General features: G+C 36.5%; 1 protein-coding gene across 5 annotated transcripts in view; it reads left to right on the top strand.

Annotated features, from left to right (window-relative positions):
* The window catches only part of LOC123717912 (thyroid receptor-interacting protein 11-like), a 34,533-nt gene that overhangs the window by 5,339 nt on the left and 3,720 nt on the right, over window positions 1-25,474 (top strand). For 3 of the 5 annotated variants that reach the window (XM_045674180.1, XM_045674182.1, XM_045674183.1), the window contains 8 exons: window positions 7,200-7,428; window positions 8,476-8,688; window positions 13,468-13,704; window positions 14,991-15,176; window positions 21,721-21,963; window positions 22,185-22,439; window positions 23,062-23,275; window positions 24,821-24,954. In XM_045674180.1, the coding sequence (XP_045530136.1) occupies window positions 7,200-7,428; window positions 8,476-8,688; window positions 13,468-13,704; window positions 14,991-15,176; window positions 21,721-21,963; window positions 22,185-22,439; window positions 23,062-23,275; window positions 24,821-24,954 (1,711 nt within the window). Of the gene's footprint in view, window positions 1-3,191; window positions 3,311-7,199; window positions 7,429-8,475; window positions 8,689-13,467; window positions 13,705-14,990; window positions 15,177-16,496; window positions 16,623-21,720; window positions 21,964-22,184; window positions 22,440-23,061; window positions 23,276-24,820; window positions 24,955-25,474 lie in introns of those variants that run through there. The other 2 variants (XM_045674181.1, XM_045674184.1) reach the window with 2 other exon arrangements.

Below are 25,474 nucleotides of genomic sequence, written 5' to 3'. Positions count from 1 at the left end.
CCAAGGGGGAGGCGCTAGCGGTTACTTTGGACATAGCGAAAGCCTTCAATCGGGTGTGGCACAGAGCACTGCTCTCGAAGCTTCCAGCCTACGGGCTTCCCGAGAAATTATGCGACTGGATTTCCAGCTTTCTGGCCGATCGAACCCCAAGAAGACACAAGTTTGCGCGTTTTCCGCGAAAAAAATACCCTTTGTCGCTACTCCTCTTTTCGAAAAAACTCTTCTTGAAGCCACAGCCAGCATCGGAATACTTGGCGTTGACATATCGAACGACGTTCAGTTTCGCGGTCATTTGGAGGGAAAGGCTAAATTAGCCTCCAAAAAGCTTGGTGTGCTCAGCAAGGCGAGACGGTACTTCACTCCGGGCCACCGCTTGCAACTCTATAAAGCGCAAATACGGCCCCACATGTAATACTGTTCTCACCTCTGGGCAGGGGCTCCCCAGTACCATCTCCTTCCACTTGACCGTATCCAACGAAGAGCGGTTCGAATCGTCGATGACCAATCCCTCTCCGAGCGGCTCGATCCTTTGGCGTTGCGTAGAGATGTGGGGTCACTCTGCATCTTCTACCGCATTTACCATGGAGAGTGTTCAGAGGAGTTGTTCGGATTAATACCTGCAGCTGAGTTTCATCATCGGACGTCGAGGCAGAATACAAAATTCCACCCGTATCACCTCGACGTCCGCCGTTCCACGACTGAGTGTTTTTCAAGGCAATTTTTGCCACGCACCACCCCTATGTGGAACCAGCTGCCCACTGAAGTATTTCCGAACCAATTCGACTTAGGGTCCTTCAAGAAAAGAGCGTACAAATTCTTAAAAGGCCGGCAACGCACTCGCGAGCCCTCTGGCATTGAGAGTGTCCATGGGCGGCGGTATCACTTAACATCAGATGAGCCTCCTGCCCGTTTGCCCCCTATTTTATAAAAAAAGAAGGTCTGGGCCTCAGATTTCTGTATCTGTTTCATGATCATTTGTTAATCTAATAGGTAAGTAGGTGATCAGCCTTCTGTGCCTGACGCACGCCTTCGACTGTTTGGGTCTACGGCAAGCCGGTTTCCTTCACCGTTCGAGCGAGTGTTAAATGAGCACATATAAAGACAATCCATTGGTGCACAGCCGGGGCTGAAAGTCGCACATTGAAGCCACTAGGCCAACACTGCTCATTATAGCAGGTCACTTATTAGTCCGGGAGGCAGCGTTGCATATTAGGTAATGTTTATACGCCGATCCATTGCTATATTTTTCCATAGATATTAAGTGTTTCATAAGTTAACCAGGCGTCAGTTGACGCACACTGGTGGGGGGTGTAGGGTTGCCAGTTTGTGGAAGTGGTAAAAAAAAATAGTACGCCGGCTAAAACTTTTTTCATGGATAGTTGACATCATACTGAACTGAAAACAAAACGTCAGGTGCATCGTGGAGGGGGGGATCATGCGTCAGCTGTTGGCTTGATATTGTAAAAAACAAAATAAAATAAAGTTCTGGAACGCCGGATGAAATTTAACTAGGTTATTGATTTAATAATTAAAAGTACAATCAGCTACGTGCGTAGCGGTGTAAATACTGTCAGATGACGCAGTAAAGATACAGATACAGTGACAATTGAACGATAATCTCGAGATCTCAGTATCGTAGGTTAACCAAACGTTAACGAAAACATTTTATGTTGTTGTTTTGTTTATTTTATATATATATATATATATACATATATATATATATGAACAAAATGCGGTTTACGAAATTATATATGGTATGTGAAATGGAACTTATATAGAAGTACTATAAAATAACGCTTTTTTTTACTTATTATTCATATAACATCAACTACTGATGTCAACATCAGTCGGCTTACTATGACTTTTGTATTTGCTACGCTATATCCCGGACTAAAAAGTTGCACCCATAGACCCACCCATCCCCACATACACAGTGAATACACTATCACGCAACACCAACACAATCTACATACAAGGTGTGAACACCATCACGCATCACCAGGAAGTTCGCAAGTGCGTTCAGTGATACAGCCGCCCTTTTAATGCCGGAGGGCTCTTTTTTTGAAGGGCCCGAAGTCAAATTTGTTCGGAAATACTTCAGTGGGCAGCTGGTTCCACATAGTGGTGGTGAGCAGCAAAAACGCTCTGTCGTGTCGAAATTTAGCCGCTAACTAAATAACAATTTTACTAATATTTATGTAACATCAAATTAAAATTGTTATTTAGTTAGTTGTGTAGATAGTATAGCTCACTATCTTTATTATGGTAAAGTGATGGTGACTCTGTGTATGTGAGGGTGTGTTGGTGTTTACTCAGTGTATGTGGGGGTGTGTTGGTGTGTGTGTCATATCTTACTTGTTCGGCTACAATATTTGTATAACAGAAGAACTACAAAAAATAAAATTGTAATATTAGTATGGATATAGTATTGCCTTTGGTTAACATAGCTTTTACACATTGAAAGAAGACATTTTTTTTACCGGATTAAAGCTATTTGTATTATTGTATGACCCCGTCATCTTTTAGTCGATACCAACTCCGGGGAAATAAATACAGATAACACAACTTTCTCTACAGCTATGATACTTTTGACATTCAACACCTTTTGTCTTCAGTCACCGTGACCACGCATGCTGTAAAGCACGCGAAACGTCGAAAAAATTTAAATTTAAAATTATGTAAAATAATTATAAGTTTATAATAATACAAATAGCTTTAATCCGGTAAAAAATTGTTTTCTAGTATGGATATGATTCCAAAACTTATTGTCGACACTGTATTGAATTTCTGGGGTAATCGAACTGGACCAACAAACCGCTTTCAATACATAGGCTTGTTTATGGTAAATATTGGTTTATTATTTATGCGTATAAATGGGGATTCCCGGCTATTCATAATGTTTTGCTTCTCGTTAACACCTCGAGTACTACGTATAAGGATCATAAAACGAGTGGAAAATTGTTTTCATTAACAGCCTCTGAACTTTTTTTTATATTTCTCTTTTACTCGGGTTGCTTTTAAAATATAACACAACAACGAGTGTCCTCTCTTTAGAGAATGTTTATGTTACATCTCCTTAAGTTAGGCTAGATCGTGTATCAAGACACATGTATTAAAAAAAAATGTTTTGCCTTTTATTCTGTGCAACAAAAACCACTCGGCTTTTTGTCATATTACGAGTTTATTTTTAGATAATCCTCATAATGACATAATTAAACGTAAGAAGCAAAAGAGGCTGGTCATCGTGCGCATAAAAGAAACAGATCAAGTTCTACTTGTCTCTGGTTCCACCGAGTCCTTATATGTCACGGTAATGACGTGAACTATTTTTATCGAGTACAAATTATAAACTGTAATTGCGACTTAAAAAGTTGCTCGATTCATGAAAAGGATACATCTAGTGGCTTAATAAATATATTACTGATTAAAATCGTCTTGCCTTAAACTAAATTGTAATTTGATTTGTTATTATTTCTTATAGAAGTCTATAAATATTTAATCTATATCATTGAATCATACAATATTTGAATAACGAACTAACAATTTAATAAGAACAATACTCTGTGTTCGTACTCTATTTATAGAGTATGAATAAAAATACAATCCTATATTTGTTATATTTATTACGATTGATTCTGAATTCCTAGAAGATTGCATCACCAAGGAGTTTAATTATGAAAAGGCGCGTAATTGCAATAGTCTGTGGCCTTTTCTAATATAATGCATTGTGGCAGAGAGCGTTTGGCGCCATTTGGCGTTACATTAACTTTTTAAATTCAAAAATAAATTTAAAGATTAGATTGACAGATAAGCCACGACGACAACGGCACAGGACACCTTCTCCAATAGAAAATTGGAAACACTCTTTAGCAGATATACCGATATTTCACATTGACAGTACTTTTACAGATTACCAATTTGACCTTCACCCAAATGCTTCAGTCGTTGATGAGATGTTTTCGATAAAATATTTCCTATACATATTATAGAGCACGTAGTTACCTCTACTAATAAATATGGAAGGGCACTTTGCTCCACAACAAGAAATTCACGCAATTACCGATAAAGATACAGATTCTGAAGAAATCAAACAGTTTTTGGGCCTATGTTTACTAATGGGACATTTATTCCCAAAAAGGAAAAAAAAAACTCTTTACATATACTGATCCCTTATTATCATCTGATTTTTTATTATATTATGTCTGCGTGAAGGTTTGAACAGATTTTGAGATGCCTATGTGTTTCCGAGCGACATGCTAAATGTAATGATTAAATTAATTAATTCATTAATGCTGTAACAAGTAATTTTCGTGAATGTTATAAATCAGAACGAGAATGAATCGATGCTTTTATTTATTTACGAATTAACTTCATCTGAAGGATACGTTTTCAATATATTTATGTATATGTAAGAAAAGAGGATGAGAGTGATAACGAGAGAAGAAAAAAGATGGAAAACTCGTAATACAACTTATACGCATTACCCATATAGACCTTATTTATTAAAGGGAGTGTCTCTTGTTATGGACAATTACTACAATTCCGTGTCTCTTTCCCAAAAACTGTTGTATTTAAAAACACATACCGCTGGAACTCTAGGAACTAATAGAAAAGATAACCACAAAGAAGTGATGAATAATAAATTAAAAAAGAATGAATATTTTTGGGCTCGAAAAAATAAAGTTTATTTATCCAATTGGCAAGATAAGTGACCGGTTCAAATGGTGACAACTCTAAATCACCCACAACTGGTAGAAGTTTCAAATAGACACGGTCGGATAAGAATGAAACCTCTAGATGTTGCCACCTATAATAAGTTCATGTCAGACATACGTAATGTTAAGTTACAATTAACATGTATATAATGTTACGCAACTTCTATGAGCGTCACCTTGGTAAGACGTAGTTCTTTGATGTGTAAAATTAAAATATTGGTTGCGCCGCAACGTTCATAAACGTCTACGTGATAGGACAAACATAATTCACTTTAGTAACGCAACGTTTATGTACGTCAACGTGTATGCGGCGCAGCGTTCATTAATGTCGTCGTGTTTTGACGTTGTGTTTTGACGTTGTTTTTTAAGTTATGGTAAATGGTATAATCCTTTGTGACGTTATATAACGTCGACGTTTCTGAACGTTTGTGTCGAACCAAAAACTAATCTTGCATACCTGAAGAGCACAACTTTAACCAATTTGTATGAAAAAGTAGTGTGTCGCAATGCGAGACTTTTTACAGCGTCGCTGGTGTGTTAATTAAATCATTTTTGTGTTTTATTAGAATGATTGCCATGTGAAAAATTGAATATTTCGTATCAAAACCACGTGACCATTTAAATCGAGACATATGGGCTATAAAATCATCCCTAACAGTTTTAAAGGCGTGGAGTGTGTTTTCTTCTATAATTAGATACAGTATATGTTAATTAGATATTATATTGTAACTTAAATATTTCTTCAGAATTTTATTTGTACATAGCATACTAATTTGATTATTTTTTAAATTAATTTATTTTTAGAAAAATATAATCCAAATCATGATCTGTTACATTAGAAAACCTCTGGTTTGTATAATGTAATCATAGCGGCCTTGTTTAGGAGAAAAATGCGTATAACACCGCATGCGTATAACATTAGACTATCTAATAACAGACCAGGTAGTTCAATTATAAGCCGCTCTTGCTCTTCAAAAATAACCAAAGTACACAGCTCAATTTAACACATTGGCAGTGTTGGTCTAGTGAAGTAGAATTTTCTTTCTATGTATTCGTACGAATGGTGAAGATTACATTAGATAAACCCAAAAAGTCGACAGCGTGTGTTAGGTACTGATAACTACTAACGAAACAGATACATAAATTGGGTTAAATCGTCTTATACATGAGCTTATAATTAACATATATAGGGGTTGCGACGCTGTATTAAAAGTTACTTGACTTACTAGTTCCTGACACTATTGGACATTATCGAAAACGAGAATGTTAAATTACAAAATTGTAGAAAAAACTAAAGGGATCATTTTGACTTCAAGTGTGCTTTTTTTGTATAAGGTGAAAATGCGCTTGCGCAGGCCCGCGCCAAGGTTATCAAGCTTGACGCTGGGGGGACTGTGGGGCTGGGTCTACACTCAAATCCCTCTGTTATTCAGAGGGGTAGCGAGACCCCTCCCACTCACCCTTAAGATGGGCCCTCGGGGTTCGCCAGGCATTTTACCCAAGGAAACCGGGCTTAAATCCGACACACAGAGCTCAATCAAGACCTGCGATTCCGGGTCATACGAGATCGAGACCCCAGCCTTGAACCACCGATCAGTCTACGGTCATCCCCAGACCTCTCTCTCAATCGCTCAACAGCCTCCTTCTGCAGCATTACACGCTCACAGAAGGAGACCATTGCACTCCAGGCCTCCTCACTTCCTAGCATATTTAATAGAATACCAGGTAAAGTGGGGTCCGCCCCTATGACCGATACCAGGTCATGACGCTCCCTTGTCCAGGTGACACACTCAGCCACAGTATGGTGACTTCAAGTGTGCTTGCTAACACTTGATTTAAGCTAATGTTAAGTTATCCTCGCCACACATTTTTTAAAAATCTTTAGACAGACCCGTGACCACGATGATATAGGGGCGATAAGAAAAATATGCACTTAGATTAAACTAAAGCAAATTATTGAAATTAAGTCAAGAGCGGTCTAGATCTAAGACCCGCATCATTTAACAAATAATAGCGATGACTAAGCAAATTGATACTCAAGTAACTTTCCATATTGCATAATTTGTAGTCTGTATTTTTAAACGACTTAAGACAAGATAGATCAATGTATTTACAAAAAGAAACTTATACTTAAACGAAACAAAAGGGCGGGCCATACCGCTCGCATATGCAAAGATGCACAAAGAGGCTTAGAGGTTAGTATTCCTGGTTAGATGTGCTATTGAATGTAATTGTAATAAATATGAATGGATCCCAAAACTAAAGATAGAACCATAGAAGATAGAAGAACCCTAAAATAAAGAGCTCAAATCAGAACAATAACTAGAAACACCTGTTTGAATGAATTATGAATATTTTTTAAAACTTTTGTAACTAAGTCTACTTGATGTTTTTTCGGATTATTAAACATACTTTGTGTTGTTGATATTTTCAAAATCTTACTTCACAAACTTATGACTTAAATGCGATCTCTATTGTTTTCAGCTTTATACATCGAGAGAAACGATCTAGGGAGATGAAAAGTACAAAGGTGTCTTTCAAGTCAAGAGATTCACAAGAAGGAGGATGTAGCAAGAATATTATGGGTCCAGCTGTTATCGGGCCCGTGGTGAGGCTACCCGTGGAGACAAAAATCGTGATGCATATGGAAAATCCCTGTGCGCGTCATCAACCGAAGAAGAAGCCGCAAAAAGATATTATAAGTAAAATTGAGGTATGTTAATCAAGTCTTGAGAAACATTAAAGGATCCCGAAACATCAAACAATTTTATATTATCGTTATTAGGATACGGTACAGTTGTATGAAGGCCACATTATATGATAGATATGTTGTGACTCGAAGGTTAACAAAAGATCATTGTCGCGTCTACTTTTCTCCAGTGGTTCGAAAAAAGAGCTCGTACGAAACCCGTAGAACGTTGCATGTGTTGCCATAGGAGAATCGTATAACATTAATTGACACATAGTTTGCATTTAAAATATATGAATCAGGTAGATTGCCTCAAGCTACCTGATAGAAACCCTAGGGCTTCTATCATTCCATTTGTCCCTAACACAAGAACCTGTTTTGGCTCAAAATCACTCCAAAATATCCAGAGCATTCTGATAAACATACTAGATCTAGATATCCATAGTCGCTTCCCTCACATGTTGAAATCAATTTTCCTTCAGTATTTATCTCTTTTCGTGTTGTTTACAAGTGCTTGTCACTTTAAATCTTCTATTTTTCTCATGTGCCAATGAATCAGTGTCCTGAGCGTTGGCAAGACCATGTAAAAAATTTGTGTTTAATGATCAGATCAGAAATACTTGCTAAGTGTTATCATAGGACATCGAGGCAGAATACAAAACCCCGTATCAAAAAAGAGCATTTTTTAAAGATTTTTTTGCTGCGCAGTGGCATTATGTGGAACCAGCTGCCCACTGATGTATTTCCGTAATAATTCGACTTAGGATCCTTCAATGAGTGTACCAATTGTTAAAAGGCCAGCAACGTTCTTGCTTACCTTCTAGCAATGTGAGTATTGATATCACTTGGGAGGTGAGCCTCCTGCCTGTTTATTCCTGTTAACGTCTTTATTTATTATATATATATAACACGTTTTTCATTGATGATTTTGAAACATAAATATAGCCTGGTAAAATTTCCAGTGACTGTAGTTAGTAGTTTTTGACTTATTTACAAACACAAATACCTTGTAAAATATATACATACACAGATTATACGTAGCAAATTCTTGATCGTATTTTTTTCTTTCAGCCATGTTGCATGGACTCGGCCTGTATAAAAAGATTAACAGATTTGGATGCAGCAACAGGAGAGTTAAGGAAACGAGCGGCAAGACTCGCGAAACGGGAAGCGGAGAGAGTGGAACTACTGGAGAGAGCCGAGGCAGCATGGAGAGATTTAGAAGTTGGATTCCAAAGAAGACTGACACTAGCAGAAGAGAAGGAAGATGACTTGGCTAAGGAGGTTTGTATGGAGATGTTTTGCTGTTACTTTTAACAGAGCAACTGTTTAAAGAGAGCCTACTCCTCCCCCAAGGGCCGGCCACCCACTAATACGGGAGTACTTGGGCTGATTACTATCTTTTTTGGCGTCCCATAGCGTGTTTGCCCCCTATCTAAATAAAAAGGTTAGCTTTTCTATCTTTATACAAAATTAACACTTTTAATACAATCGTGAGAAAACCGGCCTGAGACTCAATGAGTGTGTCTCCTATGCCTAGCCCAACTTCCTTTTGATTTTTCTTTTGCTTAGCCTACAGTGTTAGTAGCTACATATCAAGACATGGAACACTGCTATGTCTTTTTTAGGTGTTACCGCGCAGATTTTCTCTCCATAATATTTCTCAAGAGTTCAAGAGATTAAAAAATTACTCGAGTAAACGAATTTTGCGTCCGTGCCTGACATACGCCATCTTCCATCTTTCATCGTCATATTAGAATAAAAAATGGTATTTAGTTACGTAAAATATTTGATAAAAATTCTGGGCATAAGCGTGAAACAACAATTTTCTTGTGTAAGCAATTAAAGGAATATTTCTTTATAATTGTTAAAGTCATCTACGCTTAACAACATATACGTATATTACGTTTTTTTATTTATATAGATGACAAAATAGTTTTAAAATTTTAACGATTATATAAAAAAAACTGTTGTTTCACGCTTATACCCAGAATTTTTATCAAAGATTTTACGTTAACTAAACATCATTATATTTTTTTTCGAATATGATAATGAAAGATGATGAGTGTCAGGTACAGACGACTTCTGTGCTGCTAAGCGCAAAACTTTAACAAATTTTTTATTTCCCTGAACTCTTATGGAAACTAACCTAATAAATAAAAGCGAAATGTCTCTGTGGGATAGCAAAATTTTCCATATGTTAGTACTAGCTGCCCCCGCGAAATTCGTTTCTCCTTAATGTGGTTTTAGTTAGCCTTAATACCGTGTCACGAAAGAATAATTTCACTGTATTATCGTCACTATAATTTGAATTTCATTTACACTTCGGTCTAAGTAACACGTTGGCTATGCTAACACCAAAAATTAAAAAAGATTAGAAGAGAAAGAAAATTAGAAATAATTGAATTTCACGGTATTTCGTTTACTACTTACACGTGGTAATCATAATATTGAATTGTAGCTTATATGACACGTTTGTCGGTTTACCATAGCAGTGCCATCTATTGATTACTTGCTCAATCCAGTCGAAAAGTATCGACATCTGTTAGGATCTTTTGGAATTAACAGATAATTGTGACTGTCAATTAATTATAGACAAATAATTTGCAATAAAATAAAATTGCGACTATAATTAAAAATCTAAGCTATCCTATCTCTTAAGTTGGACCAGACTGCTCACGGTGTGCCAATTTAATTTAAAATCGGGTAAGTAGTTTAGGAGTCCATCGCGGACAAACATTGTGACAGGAGATTTATATATATTAAGATGTAGCTAAAGAGATAGGCTAAGTACAAAAATAATATTCAGGAGAAACGAAGTTCGTTGGGACAGCAAGTTTATAGTAAAGGCTTTTTCATCTGTCAATTATGTAAAATTAAAAAAATCTGTGACGCTACAACCTCTTTAGGTCTGGGCCTCAGATTTCTGTATCTGATTCATAATTTGTCAATCTAATAGGCAAGTAGTAGCCTTCTGTGCCTGACACACGTCGCCTCATGTTCACTGTTCGAGCGAATGTTAAAAGATAGACATAGAAAGAAAGTCCATTGGTGCAGCTGAGAATCGATGACCTCAGGGATGAGGTCGCTGAAGCCACTGGGCCAACTCTGCTGCCAATTAAAACAGCGAATGATAATTAAAATCAAAACTGCAAGTCATGACGGCGAGATTAATGTTCAAATATTTGTTTTATTAAATAGCTTCAACAGATAGTTATTAGCTACTTCACGTTATGAAAGTGTTCTTATCAAAACAGTATTTAATCTTATGACAGCGTTATATTTATTTTATTTATTAACACTTCGTTACACTACAGAAAATAAAAAAATTAACATAATTAAATCAAAAGGAGGGCATCTGGCAGGCTTATCGCTTTCGAGCGATCTCTTCCAGGCAACCACTGTGAGTAAAGACAAAAATAAATAAAAATGTATTAAATTACATAAGATAGGCAAGTAGTGCAAAAATACATGTTTTACACAGTTACTAAGATAATACTAAACAGGAAAAAAAACAAACTAAACTAAAAAGTTCCTACATTAAAAATAAAAAGTAAAAAGTAAAAAAAACATACATCACGATAATTTAAGATAAATCTCACGTCAGTAGTTAGTAAGAATGTTAGGGATACGATGTGGACAGTCCTTGGGGGATGTGAAGTGGGTAATCCTTGGGATAACTCAAAACTTGGCGATTAAAAAGAGTGGCGAAGACTTTATTGCCAGTTCTTCTCGTCTGTTCTACGCGTTTGATTTGAGAATAATAATAGTAAAAATTTACAGCATAAGGAAAGAAGTCTTGGAAGATTTGTGTGTAAGTTTATAGTAAAATTAGAAAAATTTCGCCACTACTTATCATTTATATTTATAGTTTTACTATACTTTACTCTTCCAGGCAACCACTGTGAAGAAAAAAAATGTATTAAATTACATAAGATAGGCAAGTAGTGCAAAAATACATGTTATACACAGTTATTAAGACACATATAAACCACTCGCGTATTACAATAGAATTTAGCGAAATAATGACGTGCTGAATGAATGCAATTTTACAGTCAAAGATAGTGCTTACGTCTGGCTATGCTCTCGGGGCGTAACTCCCATGATTTAGGAAATCGTCACGCTTATAAGTGATCGAAATGTACAGCCGTGGCACGTACAAACATAGGAAATCGTCATGCTTCTAAATGAGCAAAATGTGCGAGCCTTGGCGCGTACATAGGGATCATCACGCTTATAAAACTAAGAAAGCCTGAGTGAGCAAAATGTACAGCCCTGGCTCGTACAGATATTAAAATATTGATATCGAATTGCATTAAGTTTAAATGCAGAATACTCATACATTTATTCTTATTAAACTGAGCGTTTTCTAAAGCAGTTTTTGCGCACCACCACTGTGGAACCATCTGCCCACTGTACCAATTCCCGAAAGGTCGGCAACGCAATTGCGAGCCTTCTGGCAATGTGAGTGTCTATGTATCAGATGAGCCGTTGCCCGTTTGCCTCCTATTACATAAAAAACCAAAAATCTCGCTGTTGGTCTAAAGGGCCTTTACAGATCGGGCTGTTTTGGCGAGCGTAGCTCAGTCGGAATGGGCGTTTTATCGCGACTAGCGCAATGACGTCTCCTGAGAGACTCGGACCTCGTGGAGCTTAGGCCGCCGTGGGGTCAAGTACAAACTAAAGGTCCACGTCCTTCAGGGTGAAGGCGGGTTTTTACCCTAATCTGATTTCAAGGCTTAGTAAAGAAAAATAAAAATATTAATTATTAAGATTGACTCTCCATACGGTAGATATTATTCCCACCCTATTTTATCTTTTGCTATCATTAATTCCTTACAATCTCACTGGAAGCAAGGGCATGCTGTGATCACAAACAATTTCTTAGTTTGTTTTGGTTTATAAGTGAAAATCTCTTTGTAATGCTTTTGTAAGGATATTAAAGCATTGTTATATTGTTGGATGTTTGATTCAAAAATAAAACGCAAAATTACACAAAGAATAATGAAGAGAAGTTACCTGGCATCGAGCAAAAGGACAAAGAATCACTGATGCGCTAACTTTCTCCCTTTAAAATGGAAATGACCTGCACGTAACCAGGTAGCGACATAAAGACTGGTGAAATGGCCACGAAGCACAAGATCCGAGAAGCGAAAGGCCTTGTGCCTGGTGGACAAACCAAACTGCAATGATGGCCTAGGAAAGATGGTTGGAGATTGCAAAAAGGTCCGTACAATTAGGACTCGTAGGAGGTCCATACGATTGAATGAAATTTTAAATATACCGTGTTGTAACAATGCCTACTTGGTAGCTTCAGGCATCTGATTTTATCCACCACAAAGTGGCCTAAACTGCTTCAACAAACGGATGGATGGTGGTGAATGGCCGTTGTCAGATTTCATTTCACCATTAACCAACTGACATGGTTCACGTGGCTCTCTACTTTAATAGCTGAAGGTGCGATACTCCGACAGCTCACAAGAGTAATCTAAATACATATTATTTGAACATTGACCAATCTTCCTCTTAAATTGGCGAAGACTACTTCAAGAGATGATCCTCCAACACCTTGAACCTTTGATACCACCCATAGGGTTCCGTCTGTTACCTTAGGTCTGGAGCAGACATCCCATACTTGTTGAAGTATTCACTATTTATGTGTTAGGGTCTGTAGGGCTGAAGGATTTCACATGTCTTATATATTTAGTTATCTAGTGCAGCTTGCTCATACATAGATTACATATAGTATATAGACATTTAATACATATAAATTTAAACACATTTCATAGTTCACTGGCTGGCAATCTGTAAAGCCGTGCTCATTTGCCCGACTTGGCGGTGCACTTCCGTGTCCATAAATATAAATACAACATTTTCATTTTAATGTCCAAACTCATTGTTTATATTTTTATGGAATAAAATAAAATGTGGTGTGTGTTTGTGCACAGCGTCCGCTATTATCCATACCCATACTAGTTTCTTTCCTTTGTTTTTCTTACGTGCCTTATTGATTCGGCTATCAATATGTGTACGAATAATTTTGATTTGATTGAGTGATTACAGATAAAGAAATTAATAGAAGATCGAAACGATTATAAGAATGCTACGAATGTACTGATAAAACAATTGAAGGAGCGTTCAAAAGTCGTCGAAAAGGAGAGAGAGCAATTGACGGAAATTGAAAAGGAAGTGTGTAATAGAGCCTGTGAGAGGCTAAGGCTCAGTGAGCAGGCGACGCAAGGTGACGCGGCAATGGCTGAACTGCATTGTCGGTCAACGCAGCTGGAAAGAGAACTATTGGTAAGTTATTGCAGTATCAATAATCTTTTGAAGCCTCTCCGAGGAGGTTAGGTTAGTTAGTTATACACTTAAAAACCAAAACATATAATTATACCAAAACATAGCCAAAGATGGAATAAATTTTTGTATAAATTATACAAAAAAATCAAATATTAATGAAAGGAAAAGTAATACATAATTCGGCTGTGTTGTGTGATGGTGTGAAAATGAAAATATGTACATGAGTCTGTGTATGTGGGGTGTGATCGTGATGCATGTAATTACAATAGTATTATTCATCTTCTTCTGTCGCACTCTTTTTTTTGAAGGTCGTGTTAGCGCCACACAACTTCCTCCACTCTCCCCTCCCCTGGTTTCGGTAAGCCTGTGATCCTGGGTGGTGATCGGTCGCAAGGTCCAGTGCCCTCCACTCTGCCAGTCACGATATACTTTTCTAAATAGTATTAATGAAAATATATAATACGCGACGATGCACCGTGTTCGAACGGATGCTGATGGTGACTGGTCGTGATTTAACTCGTCTTAGTATTTCAACTACTGCATACTCTGTAGGACTACGTGATTGCACTTTTTGTCTTCAGTTCGCACTGAGTGTAACGGGTGGTCTTCTTAAAACACCCTTATTTTTTCATACTTTACTCTATTTTCTTACTTAATGTCTGTATATCTAAATAATAAAGGTGAAATCGGGTTGGATAGGCCTTGTGGTACCAGAAAAGGGACAATTAAGAAGTACCAGTTCAGTTCAGTGTACTATCGAGAGTGTTCTGAAGAGTTGTTTGAGTTAATCCCTTTGCCTCGTTTCATCACATCAAAGTTTCCGCATTATCTTGATGGCCGGAAGTCTTCCACGGTCTGCTTCACAAGACATTTTTATTGCGAATCTGTGGAATCGACTTTTGGTGGGGATCTCCCCTAGGTTATACGACAGCCAATTGTTTAAAGAATGAGTATACTCCTCCCTATGGCGGGTAAGGTACCCATCAACATGGGTATCCATGTGCTGCGATGACTGCCCTCATTGGGTGCATATTTTTGATTGTTTCGTTTGCAATCATATCAAAATAATATATGCTGGTGCATGCATGGTGAATGTCATGTGGAAGCAAGAGAGATATGTCAGGACCATAGCTAGAGAAGATCCCTGGTCCCTGCCTACTCCTTCGGGAAAGAGCCTGATAATATTAAAAATAAAACAATTATGATAATTAATTTTATTCTACTTGAATTAACATTAATCCTTATTGAATAAAGACAGCTTTTGACTTTATAACTTTAACCTCCAGTATAAAGAAGAGCAAGCAAGACGTAAAGTTATAGCCCTGGAGAATGAAAAAGATTCTATCCGGGGTCTAACTCTAGAAGCAGAGAGAGCGATGCGTTCAGAATTGTCAGCTTTGAAGGAACAGATGATGGATGTTTCTAAACAACTGCTGGTGGAGGAGGCGAGGAATAATAAAGTCAAGGCGGAAGTAAGTATTTTAATATTTCGAGTTAATTTTGGTAGAGGTTGTTGTATTGGGGGGGGGGGGGGTTTCAAATAATCTTTTTTTATGACCATAGAATGAAACAATTTCTGTGAGGCTAAGTCTTTAATCGCTTTTTTATTTATTTATTATATACTGTTATTATTATAGCTATTTTATACACACAAAGACATTTTTACTTACACTGTTAAGTTTTATTATTATTGTATTTTTTTCACATTCTTTTCTTTTTTTGCGTCTGAGGCGCTGTGGTGGATCCACAGGACGTTTCGCCATCATTGCCTATTAGAGGTTATCCTACTGCGCTCGTTGAGTGAACCTCCTACGGTAGGCTTGATCTGGTCAGTCTAACGCGTAAGTGAACTTCCGTGCGGTCTAATTCCTTCCACCATCCCCTGCATAACAAGGCGTTGTATGGACTGAACACCACGCTGAGATACGTGGTCGAAGAATGTAAGGATGCGAGATAATACTGTTGAAAACAGACACTGCTTAATACCGAGTTCTTGCAGTATCGAGACGTTTGTACGAAACTCGGTCCACGAAACCCCAAGCATTCTCCTCCAGCACCACATTTCCATAGCATCTATTTTCTGCCTTTCCACATCTCGCAAGGTCCACTTTTCAGCCGCGTACAGAAATATGGGGAATATAAGTGTGTTCACGAGTCTGGTCTTCGTAGCTTTTGTTATATTCCTATTTCTCCTTATTTTTTGCATCTTGTCCATAGCGTCGTTTGGCCTCTTCGATGCATCCGCCATTGCTTGGAATCTGAGCCCCAAGATAGATAGATAAGATTGGACCACGTTGCATTTCGCGATTTCTCGAGATCACTTGAGGCGAGTTATTTCTGGCACGGTCAACAATCATTACCTTAAATTTGCTGCGATTTATCTTAAGTCCAAACTCATGGCTCACTCGTTCCATCCTTGACAGAAGCTCTTCCAAGTGTTGCGAACTGGATGCAAACAGAGTGTTATCCGCGTAACGCAAGTTCGCAATCCAACAGTTCTTAGTCATCCAAAGTGATTCGCACACATTACACACTTTAAATGTATTATACTATTGCTTTTAAAAAATATTATTTTTTTAATTTTGAATTTTCCTTTTTGATTATTATTTTGTGTGTTTCGTTAGTAATAGATGTTATGTATGCTCTTAAAACAAAGTGACACATCTGATACCTATAAATGATGTCAATTTATTGGGCATTTCCGGTAACGATAACTGACTCGACAGATGTTGTTCTGTCTTAACAATGAATATTAATTTCGAATTGGTATAATTAACTAAAAAATATTTCAGAAACAAAGTGGTTATTATTCTAATGCTTCATGATAGACAACATAGTTTGTTTTTCTGGCGCGTATTAAAATAGTTTAGTTGGTATTCCTACACGGGAACAGGAGACATATAACTGGCCATGTGAAAAACATGGGTTTTCAAGATTAACGCCACAAACAATTAGCGACTGTAATTATTTTCTATTATTTTATCAATATAATAACTCCGATCTAAGTATTTATTATTAAATAACAATTTTCATTTTCCTTACATCCTCTTTGACGATATTTGCAGCGCGCTTTCTGTCAATGATATGTCAAACGCCATACGGTTACATGAAAAAAGTGTGATTTGTAAAGGTGCTAAGCAACGAAACAAAAACATAATTAGCAAAATCGGTCCAGCCGTTCACGCGTGATGCCGTGACCAAGGGAAATAGGGACTAGCTGTCCCTGCAAACCTGTTTCTCCTGAATGTGATTTTCCTTACCCTACCTTGTTAGTATATACCAACATGGAACATTTTGCTATGCTACCCGATGAAAACTTTTTAGGTTTTAATGTGAATTTTTCTCTATATAAATCTCAAACTTCAAGTCATTAGTTTTTAATTGACAAATAAAAAATAGGGCTTGATCGTGGAAGGGTGAAATTTAACGGTTGTTTTGTATGTTGTATGATAAAAATAAAATAAATATTTTATCGAAAAATACAAATTTAGGGATGCACTGACCTTAACATTTGGGGGAATTGAAAATAGATGTTGTCAGATTTGCAGACCTAACCGATATGTACACAAAATGAAATAATAAATAAAATATAAATACTATATATACTATTATACTATAAATACTATATGAGCAGTGTTGGCCTAGTGGCTTCAGCCTGCGACTCTCATCCCTGAGGTCGTAGATCCGATCCCCGGCTGTGCACCAATGGATTTTCTTTCTATGTGCGCATTTAACATTAGCTCCAACGGTGAAGGAAAGCATCGTGAGGTAAGCCAGCTTGCCTTAGACCCAAAAAGTCGACGGCGTGTGTCAGGTATCTGATCACCTACTTGCCTATTCGATTACAACGATTACACCACGTTCACATCTTAAGTAATTAATTATAATAAATTAAAAACAAACATTTGTCCTCTATCAGCAGGAGGCATGGTGAAATAGGAGCAGGCACTTACATACTCGTGGGAACACCACGCACAGTCGAAATAACTAACATTTCCGCACACACGATTTCAAGACATGGCCAGACATATATGTTAAGTAAAGCAGTGTTGGCCTAGTGGCTTCAGCGTGCGACCTTTGAGCTCATGAAGGAAAACATCGTGTACCAAAAAGTACATCTAATCACCATCAAGCCTATTAGATTGGCAAATTATCAAACTCAAACTTACTTTATTCATATAGATAAACAGGTACACTTATGAACGTCAGAAAAGAAGTTAAATTAATTGTAAATTTACATTTGAAAAATCTTCAAGTAAAATCAAACTTTTGTCGCAATTATAAAAAACATCTACAAAAATCTCACGTAATATAGGTTTTAATCCGCCCAAAAATATTTATTTATCTACTTCTTAACGATTATTCTTATTTTTAATTTAATTGTATTTAAAAAAAAATCTTCTGTGCTTACACTGCTAACTTTTACTATTATTATTATTATTTGTTTTTACTGAGTATTATATTTTATTTGTTTTTTTTTGCGACTGAGGCGAAAACTAGCTGCTGTGGTCAGAATGACCAGCGCTGTGGAACAACTCTGCTCCTCAGTATAATGTCAGCCAGGGCCAATTACAACCACAGCACACACGCATTACACAATTAAACAATTGAACCTTTTTCAATTATTATTATTTTTTGATTATTGTTATTTTATTTGTTTTTGTGTGTGTGTTTTGTTAGTAATAAATGTTATGTCTATGTCTACATTTACTACCAGTTGGTCAAGGGCCTACAGCGGGCAAGAAGAACTGTCAATAAACTCTGGGTCATAGAAATTGTTCGAACTGGAGCAAATCAATCCCAAGGGTTATGATCATTAAAATATGGTCAAATTTATTAAAATCCTTATTGATTAATTTACGTTTATACATCGTATTTACGTTTATCAAGAAACAAATACAGAAATCTGAGGCCCCGACCTAAAACAGGTTAGCGCAACTGATTTATTTTTTTATTGTTCGATTAACACCTTCCTTATATGAAAGATAAGACTTATACAGTTAAAAAATCTTAATTAGTTTACACTTCTAAAATGTTATAATCAATAGTGAATTACAAAGTACAGTGTTTATTATAAGATTAGCTTCTGTCATATTTGTCCATATAAATTTTATTCGTTATTTGCATAATGATATATACAGTCGAGACATAGCGCATACAGTTGAGTCAACAGATCATAATGAGGAAATATTAAAAAAATAGAATTGTAAAACGCTATGTTCGTCTCCCATTTGTCAAAATCCTACACGTTTGACGTACCGAAGTCACTTCTAACACTAGTAGCCGTATAAATTGTCATTACATATATGTCGCATCCAACTAGCTCAATCAGCCGTTCAATTAACAGCTAAGCCGTTTAACTAGCGGCCTGAAAGATGTTCAGCCAGTTGATCAAACAGCAAATGACTTAGATCGATGACGTTTCACTTTCTGCCACTCTCAAACTCGAAACGAAACTCTTTAAACTGTCAATATGGCGTCGGCAAACCACAACTTTGATGGTGTTTTCCAAAGTTTCACGAAAAACATCAAGTACAAAGGATTAAGCAATTTAGTTTTAAAAGAAATATATTCTATGTTTACATCTTATTTATTTTTGCCAAATAATGACTCTACGTCGTACGATTGGCCCAAACATTAGCCATATTAAACGCTACGGCTGAATATCTTTTAGGCCGTTAGTTAAACGGCGCCGTTCAGTTAAAGGGCTAGGCTGTTAATTGAACGGCTAGTTGGCTGCGATATATACACCAGGGCCCTACAACGTTTTAGGTCTGGGCTTCTGTAACTGTTACGTCATCATGTCTAATAGGTAAGTGGGTGACTTGTGTGGTGAAAACACAGTCTTTTCTGTCTTTTCTTTTTCAGTTCAAAGATACTTTATTTCTCAAAGAATTACATTCACTTAGAGATAAATTTTAGAGTACGTTAGTTATGTACGTCGTGTTATGAAATTATTTGAAATTAGCTATATAAAAAAAAAATATTAGTTTCTAACAATAAGATTTTTTTTTGTTTTAAGACATGCCAGTTTCTTCACGGTGTTTTCCTTCACCGTATGAACGAGTATCGCGCATATAAAGCATAGTGCACAGCTAGTACAACACTTATTAATAAATGATAAAATATATACGGAAAAGACCATGGTACCATGGTAGTTATGTAACGAAATTTACATGTTGTTAAATCCTGTCTTAGCAAATAGAATTATTATCGTATTTTTATGAACTGACAATTTATATAACCCATCAATCAGAATTGCTTTGACCGAGAAATATCTATTAAGAAACAAAATTCAAAAGCGCCTGCCATAAATTTCGTAGCAAAGTTGATTAACGCAAATAAATGCCAATACCAAATCCACATCGTTCTTCTCTTAAGTTCTCAAGAAATTTTCACACGTATCTATTTCTATCATGTTTATAAGTGTTGTCCACGAGTAATTTTTGATTAATAAAATAATATAGAATGAATGCATGAATAACAATTACATCAATATCCATCGACGAAAAGCCTTCGCAGGCGGATCAAAGTTCAAAGTTGTGCCACCGTTGTGCAAGTTATTCTGTAACTTCCAATAACCAAACCGATCATTATAATAATTTTTGTACCTCGCGCTCTCAAGGTTGCGTCAGCGCTATTAAGAAAATTTTCCAGGGAGTATGGTGATTTGTTCCTCCAACCTAAAAGGAGCAGTCCTTCTTACCATTGGCTCGAACGCTCCTGTGGACCCAAGAAGTTGTATTGCTATGCAATTATAGAATAAATTGGAAACCAGACTGGACTTACAGTATAGTAGGCCATACTATATAGTGAAAGTCTTGATGGGTGTAGTAGCAACCCAAGTGTGCACCAAGAACTGGGTTTCCTTGTACCTATGGGATTTGTGCGACAGCGGAGGCATAGATTATTTGCGATACACTATCGATATATTTATATGTTCGCAGAGTGAATTCACTCATCACTGCCACTGCCGTGTTCACCTTCCCCTTGAATTTTTTTTAAGGCAATGTGGCTTTATATGGAGAGTATTTAGACCATAAGTTTTGACAACAATTCTAAATAACTTAACTGTGCTTGTTATTAGCATTTTAAAGATTCATGTGACATTTGCAGGACTACTTTTATATGGCCGATTGTGCGGATTTTTATAAATATTCAATCTGAAGATACCATATTCTTTTAAATTAAATTGTGTGGTGGCAACGTGCATTTTGTTCGTACGCGTTACCGTAGAACGTGCCAACGTGCGTATTATAACATTATTGTATGTATATAACTATGATACAGTTAAATAATAACAAAACAAATCAAATTTAATTGTGATTTTTAAAAGAATTAGACTGAGTCTCAATCATTAATCAAAGAATTTTAAAAAAATTACGATCAATTAAATTAAATTAAGCCGGGTGTGAATTGGTTTTAATCGTTTAAATCTTGAGCTTATATCTAATATAACATTATATATATATATATATATATATATATATATATATATATGTATGTCGTAGATTCAACGCGATTAAAATTTTAATACAGTATGCACGTCCGGCGTAGGCGCCGATCAGAGATCGCATCTACGCACTACTGACAAATTGACTTTAACGCATTGACAACTTACAACCTGTAAGATTGCGTGATGTTGCCATTCTAATAAAACGAATGGCATCGTGTTCGTTTACTACGTAATCTCTGAAATATAATATATATGTCAGAGATTACGTAGTAAACGGTTTAATATCGGTTAGGTCTAGGTTAGGTTAAATGTGGTCCACCCAATTTTCAACCCTCTACGATCAACCCCTATTTTTAATTTGTTGAGGTTTATATAGAGATAAATTCACAGAAAAACTTTACAAGTTTTCATTCCGGAAAACCGAACTCTGGGGTAGCATAGCATAATGTTCCATGTTGATATGTACTAACAACTAACGCAGGCCAAGTAAAATCACATTAAGGAGAAACGAAATTCGCGGGGCATCTAGTCAGTCACAAATTTGATTTCTTAAATGTCAGCTGGAAGAAATGCGCCAAGAAAAAATGAATATAATAGAAGATCTGGAGGGTTGTAAGGATATGTGTGACGGAAGAATACAGAAGAGAGTCGATGTGTTGAAGACTAGAAGAGATGAGTTGAATGAGCTAAAGAATAGAGTGATTGAGTGCGAATGCAAGTTGCCCCAAGATGCCGCTGTTGAAGTAAAAAGAACCCCATCATTGGCTGCTCTGTGTTATTGTCAACCGGAAGACAGAGCATTGGTGAGTTAAAATTCAGTTTTAAAAGTACTGTGTTGTTTGTTTTTGTTAATTTTATCATTTTACTATAGTACAAAAGTATAACTATATAAATTATCTGTACAGTATCATACAGTGTTTACTTAGTAACACCGTACTTAGTACAATAAGTACGGTAAGTACTGTACAGCGTACACAATATCCTGTACGTTCATATCACGTTGCAATATGGTTGGTATTTTCAGGATGCATGCTCTTGCATGTCGCTAAGAAGCCAACTGCTGTCGAACCTTCTGTCTGACCTGTTCAGTGGTCTCCAATCGGAGTTGGGCGGTACGAGGTCTGAGATGCCATGCCAACTACTTAAATGTTTAGAGGATCGACACAATTGGGATCGTGGGAGTTTGGTTAAAACTAATCTGAGAAATTTCTTCGCGCAATTGCTCTTGGGCGAACTTGATATTGCAATTGCTACTTCCATTGAGAAGTATCATGCTAAGGTACGGTTTAATTTTATTTCTAGGTAGGTTAGGTCTCCGTCATCAGGAGGCTCATCTGATGTTATGTGATACTTCCCATGGACAGTCTCAATGCCAATATTCCTAATACTCACAATTAAAACTTTCCTTCAACTTTTAAATAGGGTTGTTGAAGGGATGTTATGATGAAGCTCTATGTTTGAAGCTGGGTGTCAACCATCTTAGATCGTTTGAGCTTATAACTAATATAACATTAGGAGTAGTGGGGGTGGGATGCTGGATTTACAAAAAACTATAAAGTTAGTTTGTAGTTTTGTGTTAAAGAATATAAGTATTTTCGACCTATTGGACATGATGGACATGGTTTCTCACACTAATTGTAATCTAAAAAGTCTAATTTTGCAAATATATACATGTAACTTAATTAATATAAGGTTACATGACTCACGTCTGTCAATAATTTATTTGCATTATAACTACTAATGGTGATGCCCAATAGCTTTCTAGCAGTGTGAATATTCATGGTGGTATCACTTAACATCAGGTTAGCCGTTTGCACGTAAAAAAATTCGTAATAATTATGGATTTTTCATGTGATTAATCCTCTCTACTTGATGTAAAACTTGAATCGACATCTGTGCAGTGGGTTGGTGCATCCTGTAACGACCATTTAAGAGCAGTCTCCGGCCATGACGAGGATGACGGCTGGCAAGATAGGGCCATAGAACGGAGAGCACAGAAATTGGCAACAAAGTTGGCGGAGCAACTGTTCAGGGAGAGGGCGGATCTGATGGCGCAGAAAGCGAAGGATATTATGAACGCTGGACCACCTCCTTGTGAATGCAAACCGCAGCAAAGTAAGTGAAATAAAGCTTCCCGGCTGTTTTTTTGATATTTGGCAGTTAAAGAATCATCTAGCTTTCTATACCTGACACATTTTGGGTCTTAGACTAGGTTTTCTCAGGATTTCAATGTTTAAGGCATACTTGGAGTGGACATTCTATTGGTGTTCCACGACAGTGGTGGGTTCAGAGTTTAGAGTTGCACCCTCGGTCGATAGGCTGCCACATAAATAACATTAAATACCTGTAAGAGAAAATTGGCTGGTCTCTTCCAGGGCTACCAAAGTTAAGATTCGGTCAATGAGGTTTGATAATTTAAAAACCTATAGAAACCATGTAGTTAGGTGCGTAGGCCTAGTCACTTTAACGTACGAAACAAATCCCAGAAGTCGTTGCTTCAATGCCCGGCTGTGCATCAATAGTTTAATGTATGGATACGGATGTAGTGGATCGATCTAACCACATCTAGGAAAATAAAGATGTTTTATTATTATTATTATTAAACGTAGAATAAGTTTTTAAAAAGGTTTTTATCTTGTTACGGCAAAGAAAATATATAATATTTTACTTTGTTGTATAATTCACGTAGTTTTTTATCATAATTATTTTTGTTTGGTTTTTGTTATGATTTTTTTACATTCTTGTCGACTTTACAATAAGGGTAAATAAATGTCATTCGACTTACCGTTTTGAGTCAAACAAACAAGGATGTGGTAAGTTTAAGATCAACTATTTGATCTTTGTGAAATAATTTTTTGATAATTTAAGTTTATTATGAAATATAAGATGCAGGTATCACTTATTCCACGTCGTCATTGTATCCCTATTCATCGGCAAAGAAGACAGAGGGTGTAGGCATAGAGAACAAACGCCGGCGCAAAAGACTCTCGCTACTCTTTTAAAATATCAAGTGATAGCAAGCAAACAACACTTATTGTAAAAAAAATATCGCAAATTTATTGGAAGTAGCCTGTCAAGCACTAGGCCCAGGCCCTTTTATCTACTACATCAAAATTGCATACAAAAAACGTATCGAGAAGTATCGCTATCGGAATTTTCAGATTACCACCACTGATCCCATAGGAATTGTAACGAAATCAGCTAATTCCTCTTAGACATTCAAGTCTTGGTTCTCGTGTTACCAATGCGCGAACGTACGTGTCACCAACAGTAAACGACTTGATATAATAGGCACGAATGTTTAATTATTGCTAAAAATTTAATTATATTAATATATTACTCAAGAGCTACGACTTTTGACGTGACAACGTCTTATAATTCGATGGAGCCGGCTGCGCGCTCGAAAAAACATGACTCTGAGGCGTTCGATTTAAGGCTTGAAATACAATTTACATTGTATTTATGCGTAAAAATAAATGTAACTTGATCAATTCAATTGTGATTTCCATTTACCTACTTCTCTATATCCATACAAAATATCTATCAAAGAAATAAAATGAAAATATTCTTTTGAAAAAGCAACCATTCCATCAGTATTTTCCTATGCCTTTAACTATCGTCAGTAAAGCGACTTTACAGACAACCGATTTTTTATTCTAGATGCAGCGGTGTACCCGTGCTTGGTGAAGACTCAACATCCAACTGGACGAAAAATTGACGGGACCTCATCATATTTAAAGAAGACAATACAAGATGTAACGAACATAAAATCACAAATTGAGGATCTTAAGAAGGTATTTAAGAATTGCTAGATATACCTTTAATGCGGCCTTTCGTGGTAAAAAGGCATTATATGTAACATATATCGATAAACTTTATTCGAGTAGTATAGTTAGTTTATGTTGATATTTAAAACTAGTACACGCACTCCAACGGAGCGAAGGCCTCCTCCAAATTCTTCTATTGCTTGCTCTCATCTCTCTCTCAGTAAAACTTTTTCTTTGATATCAGCTGTTATACTGTTCAACATTATTATAAATCATTGATCTAGAATAAATTGTTCAATGTATTAGGATAATAAGTTAACAAAGTCCTCCTTTGTCCGAGGTCTCCAAGCCTCCGTCCGGCCTTGAGAATAAATACAATTTTTTCCAGAAGTTTGAGTGAAATTTAATGATTTTAGACTGACCTTACATTATTTTGCTTTAAATTAAAGTTAATGAACTAAATTCATAAATTCGTTTAATTAATTAGCATTATATTTAAAAAATCACCATTTTCATCTAATAATTTGGAATTTATATTTATAAAATG

The sequence above is a fragment of the Pieris brassicae genome, chromosome 13 (assembly GCF_905147105.1).
Source record: "Pieris brassicae chromosome 13, ilPieBrab1.1, whole genome shotgun sequence".
Lineage (NCBI taxonomy): Eukaryota > Metazoa > Arthropoda > Insecta > Lepidoptera > Pieridae > Pieris > Pieris brassicae.
Note: the sequence above shows the minus strand (reverse complement) of the source record. Positions and strands in the feature narration are given on the sequence as shown.